The sequence below is a fragment of the Taudactylus pleione genome, unplaced genomic scaffold (genome assembly GCF_031769625.1).
Source record: "Taudactylus pleione unplaced genomic scaffold, aTauple2 ptg000318l, whole genome shotgun sequence".
In the NCBI taxonomy this organism is placed as follows: Eukaryota; Metazoa; Chordata; class Amphibia; order Anura; family Myobatrachidae; genus Taudactylus; species Taudactylus pleione.
Genome location: NW_028284719.1, coordinates 3,318,278 through 3,341,866, shown reverse-complemented (window position 1 = coordinate 3,341,866; position 23,589 = coordinate 3,318,278). Strand labels below are relative to the sequence as shown.

At 42.5% G+C, this 23,589-nt stretch overlaps 1 protein-coding gene across 1 annotated transcript; it reads right to left on the bottom strand.

The window, feature by feature from the left end:
• Positions 1–203: 203 nt before the first annotated feature.
• LOC148509663 (nicotinamide N-methyltransferase-like) lies at positions 204–1,750 on the bottom strand. The gene is made up of 2 exons (XM_088442936.1): positions 1,662–1,750; positions 204–630 (listed from the first exon to the last, which is right to left on the bottom strand). The coding sequence occupies exons 1-2, from the start codon at positions 1,748–1,750 to the stop codon at positions 204–206; spliced, it is 516 nt and encodes a 171-aa protein (XP_088299062.1).
• Positions 1,751–23,589: the final 21,839 nt, after the last annotated feature.

Genomic DNA, 23,589 nt, shown 5'->3' with positions numbered 1-23,589 from the left:
TTATTAGAAACATAATTAACATTTAATAAAAAATATTTTTTATATAAACTTAATCTATATCACATGATAAGAGCTGTATATTAAGTAAGATTTAGTAAATGGCTGAGGGCTATAGAAGGTAATAATAACTAAGGTAGATCAGTAGTTAATAAGAAGCTTTTGAAGCAATCATCCATCCAGCCAATGGCCACTACTCAGACATCCTAAGTATTTCCTTTGACAGCAGTAAGGACCATCAATTGCTTATAATCTATGAGATCACTCTCTACTTTTCTATCAAGTAACTCACAGGAACCAATTACAAATCCTTCATCAGTGAGGGTCTTTCTTACATAACTTTCATCATAGTCAAAATAATGCAGCCTATCATTACCAGCTGTGTAATATGTGGTATTTAAGCCCCCAATTACAATAAAGTATCCCCCAGGTTTAAGCAACTTTGACATCTTCCTCAGATTTCTGATGTATTCTTGTTGGTCCTGACTAACCACATCCAGCATCCCCACTGTGAGTAGACAGTCGGCTTGTGGTAACAGCACCGGATCCGTGAGGTTTTCTTTGCTGAAGTCAAATTGCACAATGCTTTTAATTGTTTCCTTCAACTTTTCTTCCTTGTCTTGTTCTTCCACACTAAAATAATAAACCAATTACATTATGTAATATAGCAGATTCAAGCAGGGGTGTAACTTAGTATTTGAAGGCCCCTTAGCAAAATATTGTAATTTATAAAACAAATGTACCTTTGCCAGAAAGATGGCCCTCCCTCAGCTCTGGGCTCCATAGCAGCTGCACCCCTTGAAACTATGGTAGTTACGCTCATGGGTTCAAGGAACAGAGCAGAACTGTTTGTTTTACTTCAGTTGTTTTTATACTTCAGCCACAAATTTTTTTTTAAAACAAAGAATCATCACAAAGAGCATAAACACTTTACTTGTAACACTGAATGTGCTCTTTATGTGAAAAGTATCCTAATTAGTGTTTTAATTACTAGACAGCTATTTGCACAATTAGAGCTGCTAAATCAGGAGGAATGCAGCCACCAACCAGGAAATATTCACTATTATCACCTAATTCTCTGATCTCCATTCAAAACTGGAACAGTTATTCTTTAAGTGATGTTTTTGATATGGAATCGGTACTTACCTTCTCCCCTTCTTTCCCTAACCCTAACCCTCCCTTCTTGTACCGTAACCCTAAACCTCCCCGTCCCTCACCCCATCCCTCCCTGTAAATGCCTAAACCTAACCCTCCCACCTGATGCCTAAACCTATCCATCCCCCCTTAGTGCCTAACCCTAATCCCCCCCAATGTTTTCTAAGCCTAACTGCCCCCTAGTGGTGCCTAATCCTGACCTCCAGTCCCCAAAACCTAACCATAACCCCGCTATGCTTCCTAAACCTAACCCTCCCACCCCACAACTTACAGCTAAGGGACCCTTCTTATCATCATTCGGGATGTTAGCTTGTCGGGATTTCGGCGTGGGGCTAATAAAAGTGTCAGCATTTCGACACCTATCTTTAGTCCCAAGTCGGACTTCCGACATCAGGATTTCAACGGCTGGCTTCCCGGGCATTGGCAAGCTAACTACATACCTTTTGGATATATTTTTTTTTAAATTGGCTCAACCTTTATGTACTCCTATGTTTAGAATCATATTTCACCTGATTCCTCTCAGCTCGGTAACAATCTTAGATGCATGAGTCCAATCAAAAGCCCCAGTGCAGGTGTTCACCCATTTGTTGAGTTCCATAATATAGGACTCTCTTAATTTTAGTGTAATGATCTCCTTAAAAAAATCACTGATAACAAAAAGTTGATGAACGATGGGTCCTAAACTGATGTCAATCAAAGTTTCCCATTTAATACGACCTGCAGGAAAGATTCAGATAAGAATAATTTTAACATTATATATAGTTACAGTGAGTTAGCAGCAAAGAAAGATATTGTGAGTCCCAGCATTGGTCACATACTGATACAGATTTCATGGTGTATGTTACATAGCATAATACTGGGTGCCTTCGTCTATGCCAATGAAATAAATGACTGCCAATCCAAGACTTAATGAATTTCCTACAGCTGTGTGACTGTAATCAGCACATGGTATATGAGATATTGTGTTTGCAAAAAAGCAAATATAACAAAATAGCACTTGTGTGATATATGTTTTTACAGTATGTCCAATACAATAGATATTATTCCTCAATTTTCTGTTTACATAAAAGGAAGATAGTGTATTTCTAGGATTCCTGAGTTTGCCGCGATATCTGTGCTGTGTGTATAATATTTAGTGGGTTAGTGCCCTCCCAACTGAGAGACAAAGCACCATGGGTGGGAGTGAGGTCTGTAGCTGACATCTCTCTGTGAGCAGGGAAAGTTTCACCTGTTCCCATTAAATACAGCAGAGGAATAATGTAGTTATCCTGTACACAGAGGTGTAGCGTGGAGCTGCGGTACCCAGAAGTGTGTCTCTAGTCAGCACATGGGGCTGAGATGCAGCATGTGTACAGGAAGGGCAGCACCTATTATGGAATCATTTATTTAATTACATTCACAAACAAGCAAACTAAATTTATTGTGTTTATAAAAGAAAATAGAACATAATATATACAAGACCACCTGCAAATAAAATAAAGAGAGACACCATGATGGTGTTTGGGGGAAAGGGGGAGGGATAGGGCGGGTAGTGTATGTCCCTGGTTTGGGAGAGGTAGAATGGATAGTTTATGTCCCTGTCACCGGGGGTAGGGCAGGTTGTGTATGTCCCTGGGGCCACTAGGGTGGGCAGTGTATGTTTTAGAGCCTGGAGGTTGGGAGAGTAGTGTATTACAGAGGGCTGGGAGTTGGGGTACTGTATGTCTAAGGGGCCAGGAGATAGAGATGTTAGTGTACATTCCTGGGCCTGTATGTCATGGAGACTAAGGGGTCAGGTGTGTAGTGTATGTCCCTGACACTGTGATTTAGGGAAGGTAGTATATGTTGATGGGGCCAGAGGTACAGGGCATGTAGTGTTTGTCAGTGGTACCAAAGGGTGAGGTGGGTAGTGTCTATCACTTGTACCATAGGGTAAGGTGGGTAGTGTATGTCACTGATACCATAGGGTAGGGTGGGTAGTGTATGTCACTGGTACCATAGGGTAGACTGGGTAGTGTATGTCACTGGTACCATAGGGTAGGGTGGGTAGTGTATGTCACTTTTACCATAGGGTAGGGTGGGTAGTGTATGTCACTGGTACCATAGGGTAGGGTGGGTAGTGTATCTCACTGGTACCAATAATATAGGGTGGGTAGTGTATGTCACTGGTACCATAGGATAGGGTGGGTAGTGTATGTCACTGGTACCATAGGGTAAGGTGGGTAGTGTATCTCAATGGTACCAATAAGGGTAGGGTGGGTAGTGTATCTCACTGGTACCAATAGGGTAGGGTGGGTAGTATATGTCACTGGTACCATAGGGTAGGGTGGATAGTGTATATCACTGGTACCATAGGGTAGGGTGGGTAGTGTATGTCACTGGTACCATAGGGTAGGGTGGGTAGTGTATGTCACTGGTACCATAGGGTAGGGTGGGGAGTGTATCTCACTGGTACCAATAAGGTAGGGTGGGTAGTGTATGTCACTGGTACCATAGGATAGGGTGGGTAGTATATGTCACTGGTACCATGGTACCATAGGGTAAGGTGGGTAGTGTATCTCAATGGTACCAATAAGGGTAGGGTGGATAGTGTATCTCACTGGTACCAATAGGGTAGGGTGGGTAGTATATGTCACTGGTACCATAGGGTAGGGTGGATAGTATATATCACTGGTACCATAGGGTAAGGTGGGTAGTGTATGTCACTGGTACCATAGGGTAGGGTGGGTAGTGTATGTCACTGGTACCATAGGGTAGGGTGGATAGTGTATGTCACTGGTACCATAGGGTAGGGTGGGTAGTGTATGTCGCTGGAGTGTGATTAGGGCAGATAGTGTATGTCTCATGGGGACCTATGTCACAGGGGTGTGGGGTTGTTTGTACATCCTTTCCCATATGGCGAGGTATAAGGGACAGGTGAGATGGTGGTACCGGTACCTGATGATGCACTTTTGGAAACTGACATAAGGGAGAGAGGCCATGAGATAACAGGATTGTTCTGTTATACAGAGGCTACTACAGGCTCTATTTGAAAAAAAAATGTATTTTAAAGCTGAGGAATCGGGGTGTGAGGGTACGGACACACTGAGACCTGTCTCACTCATTAATATAGAACTGAGCAATGACTCCATGGATCTATACACCCATTGAAAGAAGATCATTAATGCCCTGGTAGCAATTCTGTGCACCCCTCCTTCAAACACACACACAAATAGACACACACACCCACATACACACGCACACACACAAATACACACACGCACACAAATACACACACATACACGCACACACACAAATACACACACATATACACATGCACACACAAATACATACACGCACACATACATACACACACACGCACACACACAAACACACACACACACACATACATACCTACCTTTCTGGATGCTCTACAGACTCTGGACCTCATTCAGAGTCGGTCGTTGTGGCCGCACGGTCGTAAGGGAAAAGGGGCCGGATATGCAAATAATGCACTCGCAAGTTGCGTCCTTAAGATCGGATCGTTAGCTTGGCGACCAAGGGGAGGATGCGACCGTAAGACAAATAATACGCCCCCTTCTCGTACGCATTACACGTCATCTCCGGCCATATAAGGATTAATCAAGACCATCGGTAACCATCAGAACTGGTCGTAGAGTTGAAGGTTGACCATACCCTCTCTTAACCACTATGATCAGGTCAGTGTTCAAACCACCCATATCACGTGTGCCATTACACTACTTTGTTAATTATGCACTCCAATAAAACGCCATTCGCATAATTAGGCACGCCTATGTTCGGATCTCCACTCCCCTGTTTTCAAGCACCTTCCCCTGTTACCACCCACAAACGCTTCATTCTGTCACTCAAACTACCGACCTGGCTGTGTTCAAGGAGAGAGAAATTTGTCATTGTAGCAGCTAGTTTGCGCACGTGCATTGCGAACTTTACGCATGCGCAGTTTAGCGAACATCGGTGGCGTACGACCGTGCGGCCGCAACGACCGACTCTGAATGAGGTCCTCTGTCATTTCTACAGCTTTTATCAGATCTGCTCCACTCCTTGACTTCTTTTCTTCACTGTTGCCAGTGTGTGGCTGGTTATGGGACTCCTCCAGTGGTGCAGTTTTGGTCCATCACTTCAGTGTTTGCTTTTGTTACTCTGCGCACAGAGACTGTGCTATTCCTGCCCAGCTGCAGTTCCATTTTGGGACCAGTGAACTGAACAATCATGACTGTCTATATTTAAAACATTTAAAGAAAATAAAAACTACCTATCCGCCACACTTAGGTCCTCATTCAGAGGCGGCCGTACGGTCTACCACCACACGGCTGCCTCGATGTTTGTCCAGTAGCACATGCATATGAGGGAGCCGGATCCTTCATGCGCATGCGTGAGACCCGCTATGACCGACAGCGTCGGTCGTAGCGGGTCTCTTTCCAAAGGGGGCGAGATGTCAATGTTGATTGACAGCTCGCCCCATTTGGAAGGCAGGCCGGGGGGGTGGCAGCCCAAACGGAGGCGTTCCCAAGGGAATGCCTGCCGTTTGGGGATGTCAGTGGAGAGCTTCCGGCTCTGACAGAGCCAGAAGCTCTCCGGGGCTTACGACAAGTGAGACCCTACCCTAGGGTCTCGTCGTAACCCCCGATGGTCGCGATGGTCTATGACCATCGCGACCATCACCCTAGCGGTCGTTAGAGCTGTGTGTGTAAACCCACAGCCTAACGACCGAAACAGAGGCGGCCGGTCTGGATGCAAGCAGCCACCCAGTTTCTCAGCGACCGCTTGCATCCTCCGACCGCCTCTGAATGAGGGCCTTAGTGCTCCCAATCCGAGTCAAAGCTCGAACAAGCGCTCCGCTGACTCTGCCTACAATAGACCCCTGCCTGTACACTATAAAGTCTCCCATTTATTTTTTCTGATACTCCAAATAACTATGCTATATATCTGAGGCAACAATTCATCCTGAATACAAACCTGTTACTAGTGCACTGTGCAGCTTCTCCATAATAAACACCACTCTCTTGTCTAAGCACACTTTCTGATTCAAAGTAACATATAAGGTGGTCCCTGGAATCCATCCCATGCTCATGATAAAGCTTCAACTTGGGTCTGGCTTCAATTCTCTTATCTTCTGTGACAGAGGACGGGATGAGTCTCTGATCTTTATCTGTAGCCTTATAGTAATATATATGCCTGGTCTCCTTATATACAGCAGGAGCCTATAGTCATTTACTCTCATTATACACAGCTGACTATAAATGTATCACTATGTGCAGTGATCTTATGACAATTATTATGATGATTAAATATATAACCTAACCAGGTGACAATGTCACAACGCTACAATGTTTTATGAATCAATAATATTTTGTTTCTGTTTCTGTTTAACCCTCTACACACCATCATAGTAAGCCTTTGAAGACCCATTAGATATTTGTCTTTAAATTAAAAAATAAACATTTTATGTTTGGTTACAATGGGCTACAGTACCTTTTTTATTATTATTATTATTATTATTATTATTATTATTATTATTATTATTATATAACATCACAGTTATTTATATAATATCACATCTTTAGTTCCTGTGACCCAGTTTTACAAAGTGCCACTTACTGTATTTTTATTAAATTGATGATGGACCAGAAATGGAAGAAGCAGCAATTACAGTATTCAGAGATTGTTTCATAGTTCCAGATACTGCAATGTGTTCTGATCTGACCACGATGTTTCTCGCTATAAATGTAAAGGGAGAACAAGTGTAATTATTTTAGGTGCTTTTCTTTCACAATGTCTCGCAGAAGTAAGTTCTGATGATGGTCTGACCCTTTGGAAGGGAATTGGCAAGGAGTACACTATGACAGTCCCAAAAAACAGACAGCATGACCTTCCCTGTAGATTTCTGCACCTAAACCTTTTAGGGAGCGTGGAGGGGAGTATTTCCACTCCTTGCTCATTTCTTTGGTCTCTACATCGTACAGGTAGACCCAGCATTCATCCATAGTCATGAGATGTGCAAAGAAATTCTCTTCATCCTGCTCCAACATCCGCTGCGAAAGTGCACATCAAGTTTTCCTCTGAAATGGGGTTAGCAAGAAGGGAGCCCATCATGATTACACACTTCCACAACTAAAACCAACTTCTTTTATGAATGTTTCAATGGTTATTCATCTGTCTTCAAGGACATGAGCCTCCACTTTCTTCACCATGTCAAGATCCACCATGATCGAGGGTCTCCTGGGTCGAAGCTCATCAGAGAGGGACATGTGTCCAGGTTGAAAGTTCCTTTTCCTCCTCACAACAGTGTCATATGATGGACTTTCATTACCATAAACAGCCACCATTTTATCACTGCCATGGTAGATGTATCTCTTATGAAATGATGATTTCATGAAAGTTACTGTAATTGATTAAACAACAGTTGCACCTTATAATATTTTGCTGCTATTTTAAATTTTGCACTTTATGCTACTATCTGCAGCTATAAAATAATCACATCTGCACTTTATTTCAAATTCTTGAGAACTTTTACCTTATTATAAATAACAGCAATCAAATATACACATATAGTTTATATGTATTAATGATGGTATTCCCTGGTTGTCAAACAGCATGTATTAATACAGAATAACCTTCATTTATGTCAATTAAAATGATGCCGACAATATTTGTTTTCACTTACCTTTAACATTCCTATCAGTTCCCATCTACAGCCCAGTAGTCCTCTCATTTATTGTCCTATGCCTTAAAGGTCAAGACAATAGAAAGTAGAAATGAACGGCTTTACCAAGGAAATGATTTTGACTGTTGATTTTAAGGGTTACTGTAAAACATGGGTTTCTCACTCCCCATCTTATCCCTTGGTAAGATAAGGAGCAGCAGAACTTAGTGCAAAGGCATTTCAAGTAGAGATGAGCAGGTTTTTATCTCAGAGATCCAAACCCACCCAAATTTAGAAGATCCAAGTCGGATCCAAGCAGACTCGGGGTTTCCTGCCTGACCCAGATCTCAAACTGAGGCAAAACCATAGAGTCGGAAATCTCACGGCTCACGTGATTTCATCTGTATTATCAATGTAGTAAATAGGGACCACACGGCGGATGCCATTTCACTCCGGCTGTGGAGACTGAACAGGGATGGTGGGTAGTGTAGGGCTATTAGAGGTGCTGGTGATGTGCTGTCTGCTGTGTCCTGGGCCGGTGCTGATCCATTCTGGGCAGGTGCAGTGCTGTCTGCTGTGTCCTGGGCTGGTGCTGATCCATTATTGGCTGGTGCTGTGTTGTCTGCTGTGTCCATCTGGGCTGGAGCAGACATGTATATATATATTGTTAAAAAAAAACAATAAGATTGTCTTTTTGTGTAATATATTTCTGTGTGTGTGCATGTTAGGCTTAACCGCACAAGATACAGCCGGCAATGCAAGTTGCTAACTAGTGCTGCCCGACCCCAGTCGTCATCAATCAGTGCACTGGGTCCAAGGACTGAACCTACAAAAAAAATAATAAAAGTGAATTTTTTGTGTAATCTTTTTCTGTGTGTGTGCATGTTAGGCTTAACCACACAAGATACAGCCAGCAATGCAAGTTGCAACCTAGTGCTGCCCAACTCCAGTCATCATCAATTGGTGCTCTGGGCCCAAGGTCTGGACCTGTAAAAAAAAAAATAAGTATCCTTTTTTGTGTAATCTTTTTCTGTGAGTGTGTGTGTGTGTGTGTTAGGCTTAGTCACACAAGATACAGCAAGTTGCAACCTAGTGCTGCCCGACTCCAGTCATCATCAATCGATGCTCTGGGCACAAGTTCTGGAGCTGAAATTTTTTTTTTTTAAAGTGTAAACTTTTTCTGTGTGTGTGTGCGTGTTAGGCTTAACCACACAAGATACAGACAGCAATGCAAGTTGCAACCTAATGCTGCCCGACTCCAGTCATCATCAGTCGATGCTCTGGGCCCAAATTCTGGACCTGAAAAAATATATATATTTTGTCAATTTATTTTATTTATTTTATTTTATTTATTTATGTGTGTGAATTTTGTAACCGCACCTTGGCTATACTATTGGTGCTTGTGACACTCCTTCAATACAGCAGAAATATGGAGGACTGTCACATTACAGGAGAGCAAGGCCAAGAACCACATGTTGTAGCTGCCACCAGCAGTGCAAGGCCATCACCTTACTCGTCCTCTATGAAGGCCCATGCCCCAGGGCTTAAGTCACGCCATCAATATGGTAAAGCTAATTATACTGAAGTTAAGAAAAAAATATTAAAAGTCAAGTTGCCTTTAGATAAAAAAAAATTGTCTTTAAATTAAAAAAATAAACTTAATATGTTTGGTTACTATGGGCTACAGTACCTTTTTTTCTATTATTATTATTATTATTATTATTATTATTATTATTATTATTATTATTATTATTATTATTATAACATCACATCCTTAGTTCCTGTGACTCAGTTTTACAAAGTGCCACTTACTGTACTTTTATTAAATTGATGATGGACCAGAAATGGAAGAAGCAGAAATTACAGTATTCAGAGATTACTTATTTGTTCCAGATACTGCAATGTGTTCTGATCTGACCAGGATGTTTCTTGCTATAAAGGTAAAGGGAGAACAAGTGTAATTATTTTTGGTGCTTTTCTTTCACAGCGACTCGCAGAAGGGTATAGTAGTAAGTGCTGGTGATTGCCTGACCCTTCGGAAGGGAATTGGAGTACACTTGAGAAAGAACTAAATTTTCCTTACAGAATGCCTGCTGGTCATGCAGATTGTTCACCAATAAATTACATCTGGTCGGGCCTGAGAGAACTGCCTACTAGTGACATATCTTCTACTTTGACTATGTGTGATACGGTCTCCATTCACAGAATGGTGGAGGACTATTTCAGAAATAACATCCTAATAGACATGTCAGACAGTCCCTTTCAGTACTGGCAGGAAAAAGAGGCAATTTGGAGGCCCATATACAATCTGGATTTGCATTACTTAAGTTGCCCACCCTCCATTGTGTACTCCAAAAGAGTTTTCAGTGCAGTTGGCAACCTTGTCAGTGATCGGAAAAGGAGGTTACTTCCTCAAAATGTGGAAAAGATGATGTTCATTAAAATGAATTACAAATTCCACGAGGAAGACTTCTACCAACAATTACATAAAAAAATTACAGAGGCGCCTATGGTGGATTCCAGCGGGGATAAATTAATATTGTGGGAAGAGGATGTACACACTGATGGGGATGATGAGGATGATGATGACTTGTAATGTAAAGCCAGTTTGTGTATGGGATCACTTTCATTTCCATGTCCAATGCACATTGGCAGCTTGTTTTATGGGGGTCCAAACAAACCAATAATTTCAGCCACAATTGGCAGTCCTTATCGCTGAAATTATTGGTTTGTTAAACTGTGAATGTCCTGTTTCATATACAACATAAGGGTGGGTGGGTGGACTATTCCATCTTGCACCTTTTTCCTTTCCATTATGGGCTGGTTGGGGCATTGATGCCTGACATTTTAAATTATTGTTATGGTTGGTTTAGTAACCAATGATTTGTTTTTAAATTCATTTATTATCAATTTTACAGCCAGGGGCTGCACCTATCAATTTATTTTTATTATTAATTATTCAGCCTGGGGCTGCACCCAATGAATTGTTTTTTACTTTTTTAATTAACATTTTTATTAATTTTTCAGCCTGGGGCTGCAAAAATGAATTGTTTTTTTAAATAAATTTATTATCAATTTTACAGCCAGGGGCTGCACCAATGAATTTCTTTTTATTAATAATTATTCAGCCTGGGGCTGCACCAATTAATTGTTTTTTTAATTTATTTATTATCAATTTTACATATATATATATATATATATATATATATATACATGACACTCACCTCCCCCTTCCAGAGAATATTCCAGGAGCTTCACGCCACTCAAAAATATGGTTTTAATCCAATATAAAGGTTACACATTACAGACAGATACAGAGGCCCAACATTCTGTTTAAACTGCTTGCAGGCAGCTTTCATCAGGGGCTCTGACAAAAGCTGCCAGGGAGCAGTGGAAACAAACTGTTGGGCCTCTGTATCTGTCTATATTATGTAACCTTTATATTGGACTAAACAAGTTTGTTTGTGGTGGAGTGCAAGTCATGGAATCTTCTCAGGAAGAAGGGGATGAGTGTGCATTATTACTATACATATGGACCCTGCACCAGTCGAATGTAAATGTCTGGTTGTATGCCTGCTCAGATTGAACTTTATATATATATATATATATATATATATATATATATATATAGTGGCAGTATCACCAGAGATGGCACTGGTGAGCAGCAGATTCTGTGTGGGGCAGGAGAGATCTGCCCATACAGAGAAGAAAAGGATTCTGGGAAGAGGTGTAATGGCTGCCGAGTGAACTCAGTCCAGGGAGGACTGAGGCAGACCAGTCAGAAAGAGCTCACTGTGCTAGCAAGCCAGTGAGGGCCAGGAGGCCTGAGCCTATACCTGTGAGATACAGGGAAGGCTATCCAACTCTGGGACTGATCTATGGTACCTGCAAGAAAGCAGGCCAGACTGTGATAGGCGGCAGCCAACAAGCTATGGAAGCTTTACAAGGCCAGGAGGCCAGTGTCCAGTCCTGCATGTGGCAGGAAGGACCACCAATCTCAGAGACTGTAAGATACTTTCATGCAGAGTAGCTGCTTCTGTAGAGAGGGTTCAAGAAGTGAGCTAGTGCCCTAAACAAGGTCTAGGTTTGTTTATTATTTTTCTGTTTCCTGATTCACATGCTGGAAGTAAAACAGCACTTATGTTTATTTAAATGGAATGCTACGTGTGGACTCTAATTCTGCACCTACTCACTGCACCACCGACCCCAGTGTACTGAACTAATTAACCCCAAGTTTCACATATGGTGGAGAACGCGGGCATACAGATTCTACGCAAAAAGATCTATGCTGCAGAAAATGTGGAACACAAATGGAAATATGGATGCTTATTGCACTGCATAATCAGACTCTCCTAGAAAGCCAAAAGGAGACTCACTGCACCTGCATAGTGGACTCAACAGTGCAAAGCTCATCAGGTTGGTGAGTGAAGATAAAATCTGTTTTGAAATATTTCATGGAAAAGTTGTATGCATGTCTATATATATATTGTGACAAGGTCACTGTCATCATAGTGGCAGGCAGGTATATTTGTCCTAGATTCCTGACCTATGTCTTTTGAAACCTCAGGAAGGTGTTTTTGTGTTAGAAGCTTTTTGGGCTATTAGCTTCACAGGAGGATAATTAGGGTTTTCAGCTGTGTGACTGTTTTTAGTGCTGTGAGGCTGATCATTACAGAGAGACACTGCCTGGGGAAAGGACAGTCTTTTGTGTCTCTGTGAGAGAATCAGGTTGCTAAAACCAGGTAAACTAAACCTGAAAAAAATTCTTGTACTTTGTTTACTAGTGAGCTAGGATCACTTCTGTAATTTAGTTCCAGATGGAAAAGTGTTTATTTCTGTTTATTTTGTTTGTTTGCCTAATAAAACTGGAGGAGGCCAGTTACACCAGACCAGTGGACTTTGTGTGATTTCATAGCTGCTGCGCAGTACTATTTACCCCAGGAGATGGTACCAGTTCCCCAACCTTGTTACATGTGGAGGAGAATGTGGGCATCAATGGTCTGCACATAGGTGAAGACAGCAGCAGCTTTGAGAGTGCTGCAGAAAGCAGGTCTCTGTCTGTCTGCACTGAAATTAAATGTGGCACAGAGTAAAACTTCAGGTGTGATACTCTGCAGATACTTTATCACAGTGGGACATGTTGAGAGCTGTGGTGCCTCACACTTAGAAGCAAGTCCAAGTAGTGCTTTGCCTACAGAGTTTTGGAATCTGGTTCAGTTAAAGGGCCAGACCTTCCTTTTTTGCTGGAAAACAGTACTGATACATGTCATGGGTGAAAGAGGCTACGAAGTTGCTGGAAAAACCCAACAATATATAGGATATTGTCAAGGCCTTGCTACAAGCGACAGGAGTACAGCAAGAAGCCTCTAGAGCGCAGCAAGAAGCTACCAGCCAACATCAATTGGAGATTGAGGAGATACGGTGGCAACATCAACTGGAGGTTGAGGATGCATGCTGGCAACATCACCTAGAGATTGAGGAGACCCAGCAGCAACAGCACGAGGTCCATGAGGTTCTTTAAGAAGTGGTGCAGCATCTTGCAGCACGGCCTGGAAATGCTTCCCCAAATGTTCAAAACAGTTCTATAAGGGCAAGCCATTTCCTTCAAAAATTGAGACTGATGATGTGGAGGCATACTTAACTACCTTTGAGAGGACTGCTGAGCGGGAGAGTTGGTCTAAGGATCAGTGGGCTGGATTGCTGTCCCCCTTTCTCTCTGGCAAGCCTCAAAAAGCATACTTTGACTTAAGCACGGCTGATGCCTTGGACTATGAAAAACTAAAAGCTGAAATTCTGACTCACCTGTGAGTTACCTTGTTGGTTTGAGTACAACTTGTGTATTGCTGGGTGTACTACATGGACAAACCTCCCCGCTCACAAATGCACAACCTAATTCACCTGACCAAAAAATGCTTACAACCAGAAAAATTTGGACAGATATTGAAGCTTATGTCCTTCGGATATATTCCCGTTACTGCCTCTTATGGTGTAGTCCTTCTAATTGCCCAAACACTGGCCCTGATTCAGAGCCAGACGCTCTGACAGAGCGCTCACTCTGAATCAGGGCCGTCCCTCTTACTGTTTGGAGCGGCCTCCTGGATACTCACATTGCTGTGGGTGACCACCCACAGCCATAGCGAGCAGCCAAAATGATGGTTGCAATGGTCAAGATCATCGCGACCATCGGGCTTGCGACGAGACCCTTGTGGTAGGGTCTCACTGCCGCAAGCCTTGGAGTGCTTTTGGCTCTATCAGAGCCAAAAGCACTCCCACTGACATCACTAGTGATGTCAGTGGGGCCGGCCCCAGACGGTAGGCATTCCCATAGGAATGCCTCCGTCTGGGCAGCCACGTCACCGGCACGCCCACCAAAGGGGGCATGCTGTCAATCACCATCGACAGCACGCCCCCTTTGGTGTGAGACCCATAATGACGGCTTGGCTATCGTTATTCGGGTCTCGCACATGCGCAAGACGGAGCCGCCTCCGTCGTGCGCATGCGCACTTAGGCAACATAGACCCGCTTGCAAAGCTCAGTGCTCGCGAGTGGGTCTGAATCAGGCCTACTGTCTCATCCCTACACGTCTATACCAACTTCGCTCCTTCCATCCGTTTCTTGCCCCAGATTTTGCCCCAGGTTTAAATCATCAAGCATTTCAGCATTGGACGAAAACTAACATACTTTTTACACTAGCTATAGCTCCCTTACGCTATTTTCCAATATTTTTTAAAATACAAACCCGCTACTCCCTCCAACACAAAGTATTCTATCACTTTCTACAAATCTGCCACTTTTACCACTCACTCAAAAATTCAGCATCACCTGTTAGTAAAACTCCTATAGAATCATTATGCCAATATCACCACACCACCAAGTGCCTAATCTCTACTATCTATCAAATTCTTCTATCCCACAATCAGCCTTTAAAAGAGCCCCATGAGTTGGCTTGGGAAATAGACATAGGGATGACTCTGACCCCCGAGGAGTGGACAAAAATAAAATCTGTTATCTCTAAAAGTTCAATCTCATGGCCTGATTCAGAGCCGGATGCTCTGACAGAGCGCGCGCTATGAATCAGGGCAGGCCTTCTGTGTTTTTATAGTGGCCTCCTGGCCGCTTGCATAGCTGTGGGTGACCACCCACAGCTATAGCGAGCGGCAAGGAAGATGGTCGCGATGGTCAAGACCATCATGACCATCAGGCTTGCGATGAGACCCTTTTGGTAGGGTCTCATTGCCGCAAGCCCTAGAGTGCTTTCGGCTCTACCACAGCTGAAAGCACTCCCACTGAAATCACTTGCCTCCGTCTGGGCAGCCACGCCCCCGGCCCGCCCACCAAAGGGGGCATGCTGTCACTCAACATCGACAGCACGCCACCTTTGGTACGAGACCCGGAGCGACGGATTGCTCATCGCTATCTGGGTCTCACACATTCGCACGATGGAGCCAGCTCCATGGTGCACATGTGCACTGGGCCACCATCGACCTGCTTGCGAGCGCATAGCGCTCGCGAGCGGGTTTGAATCAGGCCCTCAGTTAGAATTAAGGAAAATTCATATAAACTTTATTACTGCTTGTATCTTGTCCCTACCCGTCTTCATTCAATATATCCAAAGGTCTCACAGATGTGCTGGAGGTTATGTGGGCAATTGGGAACCCTGCTGCATGTCTGGTGGTCGTGCCCTAACATTCAACAATACTGGACCAATATTCATAAATTAATTGGAGAGATTGTAGATGTACCAATCCCCTTCACTCCCCTAATTACTCTGCTTTCTTCCCCCATTCCTAACACATCCTGACCTACACAAAAACTTATTAAACATATTCTAAACACGACAAAGTGCCAAATAGCAGCCAATAGGAAATCAACTATACCCCCCCATTCCATCCACTATTAATGCAATATGGTCTACTTATAAAATGGAACAAATCTCCTCTATCTTACATGATACCCCCGATCAATTTATTAAAATATGGTCCCCCAGGACATTCCACTTTGATGCTGAGCCCCCCTTGACCACAATCTAATAACCCTTTTTTGGCAGTTATATACTATATAGTGTGATAATGTACCACTCTAGCCAGCATACCTCATAACCCATACCTCTTTCTCCCCACTTTCTGTCTCCCACTCTATTATTTTTTACATATTACCCTTATCTCTGCTCATCAATGTCTTTTTTGTTATCAATGCCACTCATGTAATGTTATTTTGTATTATAGATATAAGGCCGTATTCAATTTGAGGCGTTAAGTCCGGATTCACGGTAATTTAAGGCCAATGATGTCATTATCGCCTGTTTTAGTTTCCCTCCATATTCAATTAGAAAGACATTCCACCTAGGCATTAAGTCAATGCAATGTAATAGGCAGTAAAGTATCACCTATGAATGGCAGGCATTAAAAAGTGCAGATTTGGGGTTTTGGGTTGCAACATTTCAGGAACCCCCGTGCAGCCTACAGACAGTCCCCCAAAGGTAATCTGTGTCAAAAAAAATGTAAAAAAAAATTAAGGGCACCCCAAACATTTACTTTGAAAAAGGGGGTGAAAAAAAAAAGTTGGGGTAGAAACTTAAAAAATAGCGAACTTGACTCTGGGGAGGTCCCCAAGTATGCCCCAAGTGTTTTTTTGATTGCAGGTATTTGCGGTAGGTGGGTTTTTCATGATTTTTTTAAGTCACTTTAGCAGCTTTAAAATATGCTGAACTCCATTTTCAAGTACCCCAAATTTGATGCCCATAGTTGTTTTGCCAAAAAACCTTCTAAATGCTCTTCTGCATCACCTTATTCAAAGCCGCATTTATGCACCTGCCATGGCTATTAGAAACCCCGACTTCCTTCAGTAGTTAAAAATGGGGGTACCCATAGTGATACCCCATGTCTGGACATCTTTAGGGGATCCTAGGATTATTTCCAAAAGATTCCCATTTTTACCGCCGATCCAAGTATCGCCGGGTCCTGTTTTCGTCTAGTTTCAAATTGAATACGGGGATACGCTTGCACGCGTGCGATACTTTAACACCTGGTAAACAGACGAAGCCAGCGTTGAGTCTGGGCCGCGTTACGTTAACGCGGCTCAGCTCAAATTGAATACGGGCCTTAGATGCAAATTTTTGTAATCTTTGAAAACTATTTCATATGTTATATTTGTTATCTTTTTGTATAATCAGAAAAATTCTCTTAATAAACAGATTTAAAAAAAAAAAAAGAAATCTTAAAACTGAAGAGACTGTGGGCCTGATTCAGACCTGCTCGCGAGCGCTATGCGATCACAAGCGGGTCTATGGTGGCCCAGTGCGCATGTGCACGATGGAGCCGGCTCCATCGTGCGCATGCGCGAGACCCGGATGGCAACGGGCAAACCGTCACTCCAGGTCTCGTACCAAAGGGGGCGTGCTGTCGATGTTGGGTGACAGCACGCCCCCTTTGGTGGGTGGGCCGGGGTCGTGGCTCCCCAGACGGAGGCGCTCCCATGGGAACCACAATGGTCTCATCGCAAGCCCGATGGTCGTGATGGTCTTGACCATTGCGACCATCATCATGGCCGCTCTCTATAGCTGTGGGTGGTCACCCACAGCTATGCGAGCAGCCTGGAGGCTGATCTATAAACACAGAAGGCCGGCCCTGATTCAGAGCGAGTGCTCTGTCAGAGCGTCCGGCTCTGAATCAGTTCCTGTGAGGGCTCGTTTCAAAGATGGGTCAGTGGGGCCAGAAAGGCCACAGTTATGTGATTAAAGGGTCTATTTACTAAGCAGTGTTAGGAGAAGTGAATAGTGAAAAGTGATAAGGTGCCAGCCATTCAGCTCCCAACTGTCATTTTTCAAACACAGCCTGTGAGATGGCAGTTGGGAGCTGATTGGCTGGCACCTTATCACTTTTCACTTCTCCTAACACTGCTTAGTAAATAGACCCCTAAATGTTTTAGGTGTGGTATGCCAGGACATGTTGTTGCTAATTGCCCAGTTGTTCAAGAACCTATGCAATATTATGCTGTCTTTGAACATCACAGAATGTCTTTCTTTGCGAGGTTAGCCTGTACTGTTACACCTTCAACTGAGTCCAAAAAACAAATGTGTGAGGTTGTTATGGGAGGTAACCGGGTAAAGGCATTGTTGGACTCAGGAAGTGTAATCACCCTTATGAAAGATGGGTTGATAAATGCTTTAAAGGGCCACCAAACAATGGTTGGTGTAACTTGCATACATGATGACACCCATCCTGGTTATATGCTGGCCGCAGGTGTGACCTCAGAGCCCTCAGATCCTTGCCCTGTTGGTAGTATGGCTGGGGAAGTGGTAGATGATGAGGAACAAAGTGAAGTACCCCCTCCAGAGGAGGCAGAGGTGATAGACAGGGCTGAAAACATACCTCCCCTTGAAGTGAGAAATTATTTGTTTGCATCTGAACAGTTAAAGAACTCCCCCAGGTGACAGGCTTACGTTTCCATACATGGCCCTTAACAATGAGCTCTTGTATCAAGTGACTAAAAGGGGTGAGGATGTGGTAGAACATTTTGTTGTTCTCCAGATATATAGAACAGCTATATTGGACCATGTTCATGGTCATATCACTGCAGGACACCTAGGGTCTAAAAAGACCATTGAGAGGGTTTTGCAGCAGTTCGTTTGGCCTGGGGTATATACAGATGTGTCTGAATTGTGTTCTTCCTGCCCTGAGTGCCAGTATCATGCTCCTAGAGCCCATTTCAAGAGTCCTCTAGTGTCCTTGCCTGTTATAAAGGTCCCATTTGAACAGATAGCCATGGATTTGGTTGGGCCCTTGTTAAAGTCTACTCGGGGACATCAGTATATCCTCGTAACAGTGGATTATGCTACTTGATATCCTGAGGCAATCCCATTGCGTAATATGTCAAACAAGGGTATAGCTAGAGAGCTGGTGCATGTTTTCAGCAGGGTGGGAATACCAAAAGAAATTTTAACTGTCCAAGGTACCCCCTTTTATGTCTAGAATTATGAAGTAGTTATGCAAATTTTTTAAAGTTACTCACTTGAGAACCTCAATTTACCATCCTCAAACAGATTTATGCAGTGAGAATTTCAACAAAACTTTAAAAAGTATGCTAAAAAAGGTTGTTGACAAGGATGGGAAAAACTGAGATTATTTGTTGCCATATTTGATGATGTCTATTAGAAAAGTACCACAGTATTCCACAGGATTCTCTCCTTTTGATCTGTTGCATGGAAGACATCCCAGAGGGTTGCTAGATGGGAATGAAAACCCAGACCCTATAAAAGTATAAATGAGAGTGTATAAGCGGAGTTCCCAGGTACGTACATTTTCCCCTGGGGACAGAGTGCTTGTTTTGATACCGACAGTGGAAAGCAAGTTTTTAGCTAATTGGCAAGGTCCTTATGAAATCAGGGAGAAACTGGGTGAGGTTAACTATAAAGTATGCCAACCAGGCAAGAGGAGGCCTGAACAAATTTACCATGTTAACCTTATCAAACCCTGGAAAGATAGGTTAGCTCTGTTAGTTGAACCAAGCCCACCAGTAGCATCAGTCCCTTTGGTTCCAGAAATAAAAGTGTCCGAAATCCTGTTAGTGACTCAAAAGAATGAGGCTAAGAAGTTGCTTATTAGGAACAGAGATTTGTTTTCAGCACTGCCTGGCCGCATGGCCATAATAAAGCATTATATAATTACAGAGCCAGGGGTTAAGGTCAATCTAAAGTCATATAGAATTCCTGAAGCACAGCATGAGGTTGTCTCTAAAGAGGTTAAGCATATGCTAGAACTTGGTGTCATCGAGGAGTCTAATAGTGATTGGTCCAGTCCCATAGTTCTGATTCCAAAGCCTAATGGCAGCCTACGCTTCTGTAACGATTTTCGTAAGTTAAATGCAGTTTCCAAATTAGATGCGTATCCCATGCCACGTGTGAGTTGATAGAGAGGCTAGGAACAGCCAGATGTCTCACCACACTGGACCTGACAAAGGGTTATTGGCAAATACCATTAACTGATAAGGCAAAAGAAAAAACAGCTTTTTCTGTTCCAGAAGGGTTACTCCAGTATAGGATGTTGCCTTTTGGGTTAGACGGGGCCCCAGCAACCTTTCAACAAACAATGGATATAATTTTGAAACCCCACAGACAGTATGCAGCAGCCTATCTGGACGATGTGGAAATCCACAGTCCAGACTGGGAATCTCACTTAGTCAGAGTACAGGCAGTACTTGACTCAATTAGGAACAGGCAACCCTAAGAAATGTTGCATATCAATGGAAGAGGTTCAATACTTGGGGTATACCATAGGAAGAGGCCTGATTAAGCCCCAGTCAAACAACATTGAAGCCATACAAAACTGTCCCTATCCTGTAAACAAAAAACAAGTTAAAGTTTTGCTAGGGATCACTGGGTACTACAAACGGTTTATCATAAATGTTGCCACTACAGCAGTGCCACTAACAGACCTCACAAAAGGGAAACAGCCTAACTTGGTGAAATGGGGCCCTGAGGCTGAAGAAGCGTTTCAGGCATTGAAAGTGACTTTGTGTTCACAACCGGTGTTGATACCACCAGACTTTTCTCAAGAGTTTGTGGTTCAGACGGATGCCTCAGAGGTAGGAGTAGGAGCGGTGTTGTCCAAAAGTAGGGATGAGGAGGAGCACCCCATTGTTTATCTGAGCAGAAAGCTCAATGACCATGAGAAAAGTTGCACTGTTGTTGAAAAAGAGGCGTTGGCCATTAAGTGGGCATTGGATACTTTGAGGTACTACCTCTTGGGCAGACGGTTTAAGCTCATAATGGATCATGCCCCATTAAAATAGATGTCAATAAAGCAAGGGCAAAATGCCAGGGTAACAAGATGGTTTTTCGCTTTGCAGGAATTTATATTTACTGTGGAACATAGGCCTGGGTCCCAACTGGCTAATGCAGATGCATTGTCCCGCATCTTTTGTTTGGGGGCTGCAAGTATCCCGCCCCCTGGGTCGAAACAGGGGAGGGGGATATGTGACAAGGTTTCTGGCATCATAGTGGAAGGCAGGTCTATTTGCCCTAGATTCCTGACCTATGTCCTTTGAAACCTCAGGAAGGTGTTTTTGTGTTAGGAGCTTTTTGGGTGATTAGCTTCACAGGAGGATAATTAGGGTTTTCAGCTGTGTGACTGTTTTTAGTGCTGTGCGGTTGATCATTACATCATTACAGAGAGACACTGTCTGGGGAAAGGACAGTCTTTCATGTCTCTGTGAGAGAATCATGTTGCTAAAACCAGATAAACTAAGCCTGATAAAAACTTCTTGTACTTATTTTATTAGTGAGCTAGCAAGGTGTTTATCTCTATTTATTCTGTTTGCCTAATAAAACTGGCAGAGGCCAGTTGCACCACACCAGTGGACTTTGTGTGATTTCTCAGCTGCTGCGCAGTGCCATCTACCCCAGGAGATGGTACCTGTTCCCCAAACTTGTTCCAATATATATATTTATATATATATATATATATATATATATGTACATACATCGCTGACAGGTGAAGTGAATAACATTGATTATCTCATTGCAATGACACCTGTCAAAGGATGGGATATATTAACAGCAAGTGGACACTAAATTATTGTGGTAGATGTGTTGAAAGCAGAAAAAATGGGCAAGCATACAGATCTGAGTGACTTTACTAAGGGACAAATTGTGTTGTCTAGGCGACTACATCAGAGCATCTTCACAAGGGCAGATACATGAGAGGTCTGGGATCCATTTTTTTCTACCTCACAAACTGAGCTTCTGATCCATAACTCCAGCCCTATAGTAACATGTTTGAATATTCTTTATATTCAGTATGAGCTTATTTTCATTCATTCTTATGTGAATATTCCCGATTTCAGCTTTCTATAAATCCATCACAATGTTCATGCATTTATTACACACTGACTAATGATATGTACAGTAGTTATGTTTACTGCAGTGTCAAGTGATGTAGTCATGTTGTTTCAGTATCACCTGAGTGGTAAATTAATTATCAGTATTTTCATGTTTATCCCTTTGCAGCCAACCATAGTAAGCCTGCAAGGACCTGAAGATATTTGTCTTGTACTTAGAAAACAGAGTCTGGTACTTGTTATAAGCTAAAGCAACAGGTTTTCTACAAATACCTGTAAACAAATTTCCTAAACATCCTTTATTGTAATTTTAATAAATCAACAATAGAACAATAATATAACAAGCCACATAGCTCTAAGATGTTAACTGGTTCCATACATTGCAATTTATCCTGATAAACCAATACGGTAAAGTGGGAACCAGTATAATTTGTTTGATTTGTTATGTGTTCCAGGACACAGGGAAACTCTAATCCTGGGAAGTGTGATTGTCATGCTAATTACACAACACTTCCCAGAACTGAAAATTAAATGTTCTATCTCTGTAGAGAATCTCAGCCGGTTTAGAGTTATTCTTTGATGCTCCGCTTACTGAACATTGTAAGTTGAGATGTGTGGGTTTGGTCCTGGAAACCGAACACACCTGAACTTACTGTAGGAGAAATGAGTGGATCCAAAACCCAGCTTGGGTATTTCTGTCAAGTTTGAATCCCAAAACAAGATAAAACGTAATCCTCCCAGTGTCGGATCTCACGTGTTTTGGATTGCAATAAAAGTCCCTCCCTTGTAATCGGGAGACCGGAGGGACACGGTGTGGGACTGTGGGATGGAGCAGTGAGGCACTGTATATAAAAAAAATACTTTAGCAAGCCATCAGGGCACCATTAGGGTACCATTAGCAGCATCAGGTTAGGAGGAAGTAGGTTTATGTTCCAGGAGTTTAATAGTTTTGGAGAGTGGAGACAGGATAGAGATTTTAAATTGAAATACACCAGGTAAAATGATTGCCTAATGTCATTACCAACAAACTGGAGCCGTATTTCCATTTGTTTTGCTTCTAAATATATTTACAACAATGTTATTGACATGTATATCTTTATTTCCTATGCACTATCTTGATAACCTTCTGATGCATCAAAACAAACATGAAGCTTGGAGCTGTATATCCACCTTCTGAGTTTTTCCTGTGAACTTATTAACATCATACACAAGGGTTACATTTTGTTTAAACTCATCAGCCATCGTGCTGGGTATGTCAGTCAAATAGGCAACAAGTCTGGAATTGACATGTTGACTTTGGACACCCTATGAGATATGTAAGTTCTTCTGAAATTTCTTTAGACAACTTGTCACACTGGTCAGTACTTGGCTTTTCTCCTGCATGACAAACAAGTACTGGGCAGATACAGCACCTGCCAGAAACTTTATGTATGGCAGCAGCCCAGCATTTTGTGGGATCATTGTTGACACAGGTCTGTTTGTTGCAGTTTATTTCCCCACACCTCATATCATTGTTAATATTATATATTTCTCTGTCTCTCTGTATCTATATACAAGGTGTTTTATTTTTATACATGCCAATATATGCCTTTATACACGCCATTATATACTGCCATTATTTAAATGTTCCTGTATCTTTAAGATGGTTGTATGGTGGTTTTAAAAATAAACAATATATCATATATGATCTAATAATCAATTGATATGTTTTATTGTTCCATTGTTTAAAAGATTGCATAGTGTGTACACACTATTTCCTTTGTTCTGGGATGAAGGGAAATCAGAATGACCATTGCACATTGTTCTGAAGTATACCCAGCCAAACTTCTACAACTATCAAATCACAGACATTAGGTCAATATAGGTGAATCAAGCCAGAGTGACAGCCTAGTATAATTTGATAATTTATTAATAAATTGATAAACTTCTCCAACTAGCAAATCACAGGCCTCAGGTTA